The 12791-nt window shown below is 36.2% G+C and overlaps 1 protein-coding gene across 4 annotated transcripts in view; it reads left to right on the top strand.

Moving 5' to 3' along the window:
- SYT1 (synaptotagmin 1) overlaps positions 1-12791 on the top strand; it is a 493749-nt gene that overhangs the window by 349200 nt on the left and 131758 nt on the right. For all 4 annotated transcript variants that reach the window (XM_081128361.1, XM_081128358.1, XM_081128359.1 and 1 more), the window contains one exon: positions 8256-8440. In XM_081128361.1, coding sequence (XP_080984487.1) covers positions 8256-8440 — 185 coding nt within the window. The remainder of the gene's footprint in view (positions 1-8255; positions 8441-12791) is intronic.

Raw genomic sequence — 12791 nt, 5'->3', positions numbered from 1 at the left:
ATTGGAAACTGTTACAAACTTACAAAGGCTCCGGGACTGATTGGGCCCTGCACGGCCCTCGTCTGCCGGGTGCCTGGCATGGCTTTCTGTTTACAGCCGCCCCTCCCTGAGCCCCCGACAGCGAGCGCCGGGCGCCCCGGGAGCCTTATCTAAATCCTCTAGAATTTGTGTCGGGGCTTATCTCTGCCCGGAGACCCAACATCATTTTCCGTGTTAAATTTCAGACATTCCAATATTGTGAAGATATGGATGACTTTGCCTTATCGTTGAAAGCAGGCTATTATAGACATTTTATAAAGTTAATTATTTGGCTAATACTTGTGCAAATAAAATTGCTTTCAGTCCACGAAGTTTTGTTATCAAGACTAATCGTTGCATTCAGCAAGCAACATCAGTAACCTTAGTAACTTATTCAGCAGGGGCTGTGAATTTGTTCAATAGCACAGTACATATTGAAATCAGATCAATGGATAGAGATTATGGGAAAAATTTACCAATATGTAGGTTGCGATTTGAGGCATATCAAAGCAATATAATGTATTTTACTGATGTTTTATATGTATTAACAGTTTAAGAGTTTATGGGCAAAGAGAGGCAGATTTTCCATTTTATTAAATTCTAGAGTTTTTAAAAATAATTCTAAATAAGAGTTCATTTGACAAGTGTAATAAGAATTCTGACTACATAGAAGAATCAGAATCTAGCAAAAGACCCCATTTAGTTTGGCATTTAGCATGCTTTCTGGTATTATTCACAATTTGCTTCACCTATAGTAATTAAATATGCCCAAATGGACTATAAACTGTTTAAGTGAATTATTTCAGACTTGTTTACCGTTCCTCCAATGTGTGCTGAGCACTAATGTATTAAATAAACACTCGAATGATGAATAAGGGAATGAATGAGCCTCTCTCCTACATTGTTGTTTACACAACCCATTTGCCTTAAAAAGACACAGGTAGCTGACTCAAGTCAATAGCTTGGATCATTTTACAGCATATTTATACAGAAACATCTTCCATTTTGCTTTTGGTCAGGGGCGCATATTATAAAGCTAAACAGAACTACCTAAGAGGGAAATGTTAAATGTGTTTTTAAGAAGGTAATTTTGAAGGTTATTTCGACAAGGCTACATAGGTTTACTACCATGGATTTTTTTTTTATCCTATTGAATGAAAAGACATCTAAAGTAGAGTTTCTGAAGTCTGTGTCTTATTGAGATCTTTGTTTAATAAGGTAGTTACTGGGTGATAAGTTTGGTTAAAAGGAGTCTAAAAACCAAAGGAAAGATGGGAAGGAAGGAGAAAGGGAGAAGGGAAGGAGACAGACAGACAGGAGGAAGGGAGGGAGAAAAAGAGCTGGAGTCCCCATAATGCTATTTCCACTGTGTTAACAAGCAAGGCTTCCAAGCTCACCTCCTCCATGAAGCCTCCTTTGAACTCTCAGACCCTTTAATTCTTTCCTTCCCCATCCTACTACCTGCACAGCCCACCTTCTCCCTGAATTCTGTGTTTGTGTATTGCCTCCTGTCTCTAGTTTTTACCCCGGGAGTTAGTCTTAATAGGCTCCTCAAGAAAGACCCATCTTCTCTGCCCCCTTTCCCCACCACCTCCAGCACAGTGTGACCACACAGGAGACTGCCAAGAAGAAATAAATGAAAGGTCCAGTGACCAAAAGAAGGAGTAAGTTTTCCCTAATTCAGTAACCTTGGTGAATTCTACCTCAATGCTTGGGAGAAGTTTTCAGTTTGGAGTCCAGTGGGGTCCTAGTCGTAGGGAACTGTAATCTCCCAGTTGTGTGGAAATTTAAACACACACGCACATGCACACACATTTCCCATCAATAGCCCATAGCGTGTCCTATTCTAAAAGGGGCATATAATGCAAAGGAGGCTCAGAACTACCATTCCAAAGGGTGAGGAAATTTAAGTTTAATACTCAGGAGGCAGGAATGCATAGTCTTTAAAGCCATTTCAGTCTATAATGAGAAATTCTTCACTCCAACCTTTAACTGGTTGGGTTAATCTTAAACCATAGTCTGTATGATTTCATACACTGTTTCAAATCTTGCCTTTTATGTTCTGTCTCCAATAGTGGTTAATAAGTATATTAATCCATATATTTCCAAAGGTTGTTTTGGGTTTTTTTTTTCCTATTTGTGTTCTGTAATTTAGAAAAAGCTTTTAAAATGCAAGGCTTACTTTTAAACCAGTTTTTGAAAAACGATTATCCTCATGTTTTCAAAAATTATTCCTAAACTGTCTAAAAGCAAAACTTTGAAATATAGATTATTTTTCCTACTGGTTAAAAGAAAACTTATTTTCATATTGTATTCTGCATCTTGCATTAATGTATTATGGTGATCTGGAAAGATGATGGATGGTTTGGGGTAAAACTAGAAGTTGGCAAAAAGCTTCAGTAAACATGAGAATGAAGAATATGTAGATTATTCATAAAATGAAGAAAGACATTAGTGCAGTAGTGAGTTATGAAAAAACAGGAACATGTCAAAAGTAGAAAACACTTGATGTTATTGCTGCATTTTTGTAGTGGCCAGAGCAATAGTTTATCACCTGTGTCATCTTGAGGCTCTCGGCTGCAATATCTAGGACAGATGTAAATGAACAAGCTGATATTTCTCAGAGAGAAAAATACAGCTTGTCTTATGTAAGAGACGTGGATTTCAAGTTGTTTCATAACATGATGAATGGGAATGAAACTGATAGATAATGCAGAGCTGCCCTTGAAAGTGAAATCAAGGCAGGAAATACAAGACCAGTGAGTTTTGCCCTGGATTAAACCTTGACCCCAATGAGGAAATCCACAAGAAGGTTGCCAGCCTAGGAGACGGCCACAGGGGCGGGGACTGGGGCTGGGACTGAGACTGAGACTGAGGCGGGAGCTAAGGAAGTGGGCCTGAGAGCAGAACTCAGGAAAACACACTTGAGACGGTGGTGTACCCCAGAGCCTGTCCACTCTGCTTCCACTTGACCTGAGAACGCGGCTGTGTGGGTTTCTTTTGAGCCACCTAACATTTACCGAGCACTGTTAAGCTGATAGTGCTCAGTCAGGCATTTTAGAAAGTGGGGAAGAAAAACCTTTTTAGAAGTGAGAGCTCAGAACCAGGAGAGCTAGAGCAGGCTGCCCTCAGCCGCTCGGCACATTGTGGAAATTTCAGAAGCTCCCCTCCCCGCTGCTCGCTCTGCAGGTCTGGGTAGTGTGTGTCTGACACAGAGACTTTGGATTCGGCAGCTTAACTGGACACACAAGGCTGCTATTCAGTAATACCAAAAATGTCCCTTTTATGAACGTATACTCACAAATACTCTTATTCTTTGTGATGCTTTTTTTTTCCTCAATCCTCACCCGAGGGTATGTTTTTATTGATCTTTGAGAGAGGGAGGGGGAGAGAGAGAAACATCAATCAGTTGCCTCTCATACACACCCCAAGCGGGGATCGAACTCACAACCTAGGTATATGCCCTGACCGGGACCTAAACCCAAAACCTTTTGGTGTCTGGGATGATTCTCCAACCAACTAAGCCACCTGGCCAGGGCAGAGTGACCCTTTTAGCTTGCATTTCACAATACTCTATTAGAAAGAGAAAGATATTTGGAGTGTCTGCTTTAAAAAAAAAAAAAAAAAAAAGTATGGCAGGGCCCCTTAAGTCAAATTTTTAAAAAATTTTGCTTAGTGCCATAACTCCCTGAGAGGAAAAATGATGATGTTTTTCAATCAGAGTCTTACATTTTTATTGTAGAAAGAATATTTACTAGTTGATTTCATCAATAAATGTACCCCTGGAGCCCTAAATTTGTACACAAGAGCATATTAAACCATGTAGTTTCCATTTGAAAATGTACCATAATATGTTCTGAGCACCGAGTTTGGCAAATATAAGAAATTTACTTCTTTTAAAAGTGTAACTAAGACCCAGATTTTAATATGTGGGAAGTAAATAGTAAGCTTTATAATCACACAACCCATGCTTAGCACTGTATTCCAGCCCTGAGAAAATGCTTCGCACATAGATACTTGATAAATGTGCTTGATTAATCACTTTTTTTAAGCAAGTTTATTCCTTTTTTTCTTTTTTAATCTTCACCCAAGGACATGCTTAGGGGAGGTGGGGGGGAGAGGGAGAGGGAGAGATAGAACACAGACAGGGAGAGAGGAAAACACATTGATGTGAGAGAGAAACGTCCATCGGTTGCCTTTGTACCTGCTACGACTGGGAACACAACTGGCAACCTCTTGGTGCACAGGATGACACTCAAGCAACTGAGCCACTCCGGGGGGCATTATTTTTTTAAACTGCTCAATTTATGCTCACTTCCCATGAAAGAACAGCCTCTCTGATGAAGGGAATAGTTGGTTGTTTGGGGTTTTTTCCCCCCCAGCAGAAGACCTGATTATGCAAATTTACTTGTAAATGGTTCTTAATTATTTTATTGTTTTCATTAAATATCAGTGCTTCATGTTATGAATTATTCAGAAGAGCTGAGTTTTAAGTAAGTAAAAAGTGAATTTTGTGTAGGAATAGGGTATACTAAAATACCTTTTATATATTTATATAGATTTGTCTTTTTAAATAATACATCAATTTCCTCCCAGCATATTGTGTCACATAGTGTTTTCCACTGGGTGCAAGAGGGAAATTTTAGCAAATGTGTGGAATATTTTTATTTAAAAACCTGTCCACATTGAGACCTGTGTGGAGCCTCAAAAATAAATATTGTTTAAATGACTGAAAAGGAGGAAGAATAACATTTCAGGGAGGGAAAGAAATATACTTGAGAAAAACAAGAGGGTAGAATTGAGCAAAGAACGAGCTGCTCAGTTTGTTGAGACGAGGTGGGCACAGGAAGCAGTTAGGATAAAGATGGGCAACTAGGGTGGGACAAACGACGGACTTCCAAAGCTAGGCACAAAACAATTAAAAATTATATTAGAAAGCTGTGTCTGATGACTATGAAGGGGTCAAATGGAAAGAAGAGATAACTGATGGGAAGGGAGATTAGGTGGAGATAATGTCAGGTCCACCTTTACAAATGGAAGGAGGAGTCAAAGAAATAGAAAACACATCAAAGAAGAAATGGCACAACCCGCCAGTCAGTCAGATTAGGGAATAAAAATTTTCATACGGTTTCAATGCCCAAGAGGCAGAAAATGATAGAAGCACAGGCAAAAGCTATATAGTTGGTTTGGAGAACTGGTTTGAGAAGACAAAGGGTTTGCAGGACTCAGCCTGCAGGCAGTGGGGAGTGCAGTTAGGGCCCACAGAGGAGGGCACAGAGTGGAAGACCTGGCCTAACCGGCTGAGGCGTGGGGGGTGAAGGTGGGCAAGGGGCTAAGAATCTTTAATAGCCCGCTTAAGACTTGGGAATGGGAAAGAAAGAGAAAAATAGAGTCTTAGAAGAAGATTTTGATAAGGGCAAGAGAAACAAAAACAGAAAAAAATTTCCAGAAGGAATATCTGGTAAGACTTTCTCATACCACAGACAACGTTGTTAGCTTTCTCCAAAAGAAAACCATGGTTAACTTTGAGAGAGTTGTTGGTAGAATGTTAGTATTATGAGAATGGTTGCAGAAGAGATAGATAAAAGGTTGGGTAAGAAGGAAAGATTATAGAAAATATAGAAATCCCACACTAATAGTCCAGCTGTATAATCATCTATATGCTGCATATATTACAAATATGTGAGGCCCACTTTGTATCCTTTGAGTTTCCTATTGCTGCTGTAATGACTTACTACAAATTTACGGGCATTAAATCACAAAGTTATTATTTTTTAGTTCTGGAGGTCAAAAGTCCAAAAGGGTTTTACTGAGCTAAAATCAAAGTGTCAGCAGTGCCGATTCCTTCTTTTTTTTTTTTTTTCCAGCTTTGAGATATAATGAATAACACTGTGTTAATTTAAGGCATCTAATGTGATTATTTAATATGTGTACTTGAAATTTACTAAGACAATATATCTTAAATGTTCTCACTACACACACTCATCACCTCATACACCATTGTACCAGCCCCGGCCCCTGGTAACCACCATTCTACTCTTTGTTTCTTGGGTCCTTCTGGATAACCCAGGAAAATCTCCTCTCAAAATCCTCAATCACATTTGCAAAGTCCTTTCTGCCAGGAAAGGTAACATACAGCTTGTAGGGAATCAAATATGCACATTTTTGAGATATCACTACTCTACCCACAAAGTCTAAGTTAAGACATCAGAAGCAGTTTTTATTTTACTTTGTCTTAATTCTTACACATCTGTTTACATTTGGGCTAAACAATATGAGATTAATTCATTAACTAGAAAAAAATAACATTTTTATTTGAAGAGTTTTTACCCTAGTCTATTATCTTCTGCTGAAAGTTCTTTAAGTTCAATTTTTAAATTGTTTCAAAATTCCATTTAATAATAGTTGGTGGTATTAATGATAGCTGATAGCTTTCTGCCAGTAGCAGTATTTTAATGAGCCTATTTTTATTGAAGCTATATATTACATTATAGAAATTCGTTTTGGTGGCATCTTATGTTATTATTTGCTTCGCTGTTTTTTAATATAAAAGGTTCTATTAAAGAGGCTTCAAAGCTCATTAAGGACTTTTTTCCTTTGTATACATTTAAAATATGTACATTTTACCCTAATAATGTAAAGACATATTTGAATTTCTCAAACTATTCAATGTGTACTCCCCCCCCCCTTTGTATATAGTTTTTTTTTTTGTTTTTTTTTCTGTACAAAATTGAAGGAATAATGGACAAAACCGCGGTAAAGATTAAGTTCGATAATGATGTAAAACAGCACAGCTGCTGGCCCATGGGAAGTAGGTCCCAATACATTTTCAGCCTAATCTAAAATATATCCCATGAGATTTGCTCACTAATATACAAACATTTTTCTGCAATTTCTACAAATAAATAATACTATAGATGGTGTTTCTTATTAAACATATCAAATTTTAAATATTTGGTTGCTCTATACAATAGAATAAAATTTTTAATGTGAGAATTCAAATAACTCCATTTAATTTAAAAGTGATTTATATTGTAATTAACTATGCAGTCAGATTTTCAAATGGGTATACAAAATAACATTTTTTAAATTAATTCTATCTAAAGGTGCCAGTAAATTATGAGGAAATTTTTATTAACTTCATATATTCAATATAGCATATTCAAAGTTAAAACAAAAGTGTTCAGAAGACCAGCTGAAAGGAAATCTAGAAGACAGCGGCACTTTAAGAAATGAAAGTCACGAAATAAGTTTTTCAGTGGTTATAATTTACCTTCAGGTGGCACTATTTCAGATTTCTTGCTGTGATCCTATGTTTTTATCCCTTTAACTCCTTTTGATTAAATTATATGTCTGGGTTTTCACTGTCTATTTTCTTTAGAAGGGATGCCATTCTAAACTTTTTAGTCTATTAACTCCTTTCATCTTCAAGAGATGAAATGGGTACCGCTATTACCTTCACTTTATGGAGAAGGAAGCAGAAACTCAAAACAGATGAACAATCTGGCCAGAGTCACACAGCCTGTGTCTGAGCCTGTATTCAACCCTGGTTTAGAGCCACTGCCCTGCCTCTGGAGATCCTGAGTGGTAAATGTCCCCGTGACCCACTCTCAGAGCACCAAGCACTTCTTCCTAGCCTTCACTTCCATGATGATATTACATTTGTTTTATGTTTCATTGATGTATGCCCCTCCCATTGTGCCCAGACATCATAGAACCCCTACTATTTAATAGATGAGTGATAACTACTAATACTTAATATTCTTTTACCATGTGCCAGACTCTGCATCTTATTTTAAACTTCAAAAAGACTATGAGCTACCTACCAATTTACCTCCACTTTAGAGGTGAAGAAACTAAGGCAGAAAGAAGTTAGACAACTTGCTCAAGGTCACACAGCTAGTAAATGGTGGAGCCAGGATTGAAAATAAACTCCAGAGCTGTGCTCTGAATGAATGAAGGAATGGACTAATGAAAATATAGCTTGGAGGGGCAGGGAAAGCAATAGGGAGGAAATGGCATTTGACTTAATCTGGAAGAGCGAAATAGAAAAAAATATAAACATTCTAGGCATAGGAACCAACTTGGATAAATAATTCAGAATAGAGTGCCTAGAGCATAACAGATGCTCAATAAACAGGAATGAATGAGTGAATATCTTTATAGCCCATAAGTTAAAAGTTTTGCATTCATAAATGTTTTACTACTAATGTTATCTGTCTGCTTTTTTCTTTCAGTGCCACCGTGGGCCTTAATTGCCATAGCCATAGTCGTGGTCCTTTTAGTCCTGACCTGCTGCTTTTGTATCTGTAAGAAATGTTTGTTCAAAAAGAAAAACAAGAAGAAGGGAAAGGAAAAGGGAGGGAAGAATGCCATTAACATGAAAGATGTGAAAGACTTAGGGAAGACCATGAAAGATCAGGTAATGTATTCATTCCATAGTTCTTCTTGGATTTCATTGGAAATTAATAGATGGTTTATTACTTTATGCAAGCTAAGTATAGAAATAAACAACTTCTGGACGCATCTCATTGTTTTAGAGATGCTTTGCAGTCCTTTCAGTCATTATTCAATATCCCAAAGTGCAATGGAAACATTTGGTAGGCTTTTCGAGTCTCCTAAATCACATACACCAGAAAAGGGCTTCCATGACCCTCTTGATGGTCCAGCATATTGGATTGATGTCCAAATATTCTGATTACATCTGCTTAGCCAGCCTTAATTGTATTTTGAGTTTTAGAAACTATTAAAGAATATCTGAGTGTTATCCCTCTTGGGCAGGTCACCTTTCTAGCATTATCAGTGTTCTTAATCACTGTTAAATAACTGAGTTAAAGGTGTTTATCACACTTGATGAAAGCTACCCATCGTATGTACCCATCCAGCTCAATAATTAGTGCTTGGGAATAATGAATTATACAGGGAAAGGGAGAAAAGCATGAACTGGCCATAAAGAACAGGGTAGAATTTAAAGGCAAAATTCTTATTTCTTCACATAAGGAACACAGATTATAAAATCTATCTGGCTGGGTTATTCTCCAAGCCTAAGGACGCTGTTTGGATGTCCTTTATATTATCTATTTCTGCTAAATTAACTGAATTATTTGGTTGAGCATTTTTTACTATTAATAATTATAATGATTAAATGCTTCTGCATTTTTTCAATCATATTCATATCGGATATTTCTAAATAACATTTAATTTATATGAAAAATATAGAAAGATTTTTTCAAAGAAATTTTTAATTATCAATGCTTCCCTTCAAATAATTCAAAAGTTCTGTTTATTCCTGAATAGAAATATATATAGGCAGTTTAATAAATTTCTCTTATAGTATTAATTACTACTATGTAAACTCTTAAATATGTGAATCTTAGGAACAATTCAATAAACAAAGTCATTTTAGAACATTTGCATAGTTTCCTAGTTAACCACCCACTCAGGACAATAACCCCTATCCCAAGTTCAAGTTTTAAACACTTTTTCTCAAAGACACAGTAATATCTATTGAAAACTATTTCACAAGGCCCATTTTTCACTCACTGAACTTTTGTTAGGTTTCAGAGCTATAGAGTGGATGTGAAGCTAGTGCTCGCGCTCAGAGAGCTCTGCCCTGAGCTCAGAGGAAGAACAGTTACATTTTTCTGAAAATTTCTAATCACAGCCATAAAAGCCGATGCACAAACTTTCAACCACAAGTGTCTAATAACAACTTTTTTCTTTGGTTAATCTGTTACATAGAAACTGACATTTTAAATCATGTCATGCTTTATTTCAACATTTCTATAGCAAGCAGGACTTGATACAAGTTTCTTTAAACAACTTGTTGAAATAAGTGTAGAAGCAATCTTCTAGATGGACATGAAATGAATAATTTTTACATGAATTTCAGCTATATATGTCAAACAACAGGTTGAAAACACAATACTATCATTTTCATAACTACAATAAAATTCAAATTCCAGTATTCTAGAATTAAAAGCTAAAAGCATTTAATGATATTACATAACTATAGTGTTTTTCCTAAGACAAAAAATTTGTATTTTTCATTGTGAAATTTGTTCTGTATGATGTATGACTCTAGTTTATAGAATAGTAGTGGTGTTTATTACCCCTGTTACAACCTGGATAAATGACCAAGATCTCTAAAGTAATAAATACAGAGAATTGATTTTGGTTAATTTTTCACTGATCACCTATTCCTTTGAATGGGACTGGAAGAGAAAATGCTAAGAAGTCAGTAATAGTTTATAGTAATCTACTGTCACAACATAGCTTTTAGGATTTCAACACTCAAAGAGGCATTTTTAATTATTTTAAGTAGATCAGTTTATCTACGTAGGATTTTATAGGTCTTATTTTGACTTGTGCACAATTAAACATTAAATGATTTACAAACAAGTGAAAGCAGGCCCCTGAGCAAACAATTCTATGACAGTAGTTTATCATACTGTTTTAAGGCAAAGTCCTGAATAATGGGTTTATTGTTTTAGGAAGAGGAAAGATGAGAAGCAAAATGTCACTCAAAGATTTTAAGATGCTAGATCGCATTTGATCATCAAAATTCAAATATCATCTGATCCTACAAATTCACAACAGCCTGGACACAGTAAAATTATTCTTATTTATACTTTTAGAATATTTTTAAACAGAACATTGATATAAACATGGGGAAGACAATATGTTTCTCATTTAAAAACAGATGTGAGAGCCAGTTTAGATACGAATTCTTAAAACATCTAGGTTCTAGGAAAATCAACAAGTTTTCACTCTTTCAACCCATATAAAAACTCACAGAAATTCAAATTTCATTCTTCATGGCTACATGTCTCTATGGTAAGATTTTATAAACAAGAGAGAACTTTTAAATCTTCTGCAATGACAACAAAAAATTAACTATAAATACTGTATTTATACAGCAAAAGATATATATTTAAGGGTTTTTTTTTTTAATGCCTTAAAACTTGAGAACATTAAAAATACAGAGGAAAAATATCAACTTAGAAAGTCATAGGTCCGGGAAGGCCATTTCTCCATCGCTTTTACTAACGTGTGTAGATACTTTAATTTTTATTTCTTCCTTCTATGTTCTCCTTATCTGTGTTGTGTCTCATGACTGTTCTGGACTGTCCCTTGCGGTAGGTTTCCTCTGCTACTTAGACACACCTAAGTCAACGCTCGGATACATTTAGTGGCCTGGCAGCTGGGACTCCACAGCTGAGGGTGGACCATTCTGACACACATCAAGGCTGAACTAAACTGATTTTTTTTTAAGATGAAGGGTTCTCGTATTAAATACTACTGACCGACTGAGTAGAGTATTATTAGAAAGCTCAAGTTTTTCATTGATGGGCACAGAAAGAAAATTCAGTCCTTTGCTGCTATCTCTTTACTGTGCCTTATCAAATCCAAATCTGAACAATTTAACTTAAATGAACAAGTGCTCCTTTTGATGGTGAACTAAGCACCTTTTAAAGCCAGCCAGAAGCATGTACACTAAATCTTTGAAATTTAAAACAAGGTCGAGGTTTCCAGCACAGCTTTTTCTACAGCAATTTATCAACTCTCAGAACTGCTGGGTTTACAAGCTTTTTCTTCTGCATTTTGTTCCATGGTGGGGCTGGGGAGGGGAGCTGGTATTGCTCTCGAGATATAATGGCTACTGATTTAATAGGCCTGAATTTAATGTGATAGTACAGAAAACGTCTTGGTTAAACTCAGCCTTTGGGACAAGAATAGACTTAATCACTTCAGTGATGAACAGTGGCACTGAGAAATTATCAAAAATTTAGACCTATTTCATGCAGAATAATTGCAGAGATGGTCCTGCACCTTTTATTAGGGCAAAAACCACTTAGGGAGAGGAGATTTAATATCTCAGCTATTTCAAATCACACTGGGCTGAAACGTGATATGCAAATTGTCAGTTCTGAAAGAGACTTTTGAAAAAGTATTTTAAACCATGAAATTTTTTATTATGGTAGAGTAATGTGCAGATTTTTCAGACAGAAGTATGCATTAGTTTGCTATTATTTTTTAAAAAGTAAAATCTTACAGGGAGGCAATTTACCTAAGCTACAATTTTCAAAGGACATCTATGACAGCATCAAAGAATTACAGCTAAGGCTTCAGTAGTCTTTTCTTGTCACTTTACTACCATATTCCCTTTAGTGACACTCCCCCCAAGTTAAAAAATGAATATAAATTTTTAAGTAATTATTTTGTTTCCTGCCTTTGGCTATCAGTAAAATCAACATTTTACTATTCAAGGAAACATCCAAGTATGCATTAAAATTTCCAAATTAAATGGTATATGGGCTAACCAGATTTTTTAAAGTTTCTACACTGATATATTAATGGTAATTTTTAAGTTTCCCTACTCATTGTAGGCTCCTGAAATTTTTCAAGCAGCACAAAAAGGAAACATCTCTAGCTATAGCTCAACTCTCTGTTTACCGGATCTTCCCACACAAATTAGTTCTATTAATATGATGCAACCAAGTCTTAGTTTTTTGGGATCAAATTGGAGTTTGCTGGTTAGCTGGTTAGAGCCAAATTGGAAAATCTTGTCAACTGAGCAACTGAGGGTCTCTGTGTTAACAGATAAGTCAACAGGAAAGTCTTCTCTCAGCAGGAAAAAAAGACCATGTGGTCTGGGAGCTGGGGGTGGTGGAAGAACTTGGGTGGTTGAGCTGTAGTTTGAGGAATCTGATGCCTTTCTAAAGCCTGGTTATGCTTTTTACATTCAAGTTCTACAAGAAGCCTCAGATTTA

The sequence above is a fragment of the Miniopterus schreibersii genome (genome assembly GCF_964146895.1).
Source record: "Miniopterus schreibersii genome assembly, chromosome: 2".
In the NCBI taxonomy this organism is placed as follows: domain Eukaryota; kingdom Metazoa; phylum Chordata; class Mammalia; order Chiroptera; family Miniopteridae; genus Miniopterus; species Miniopterus schreibersii.
This window is presented reverse-complemented; position numbering and strand designations above follow the sequence as displayed.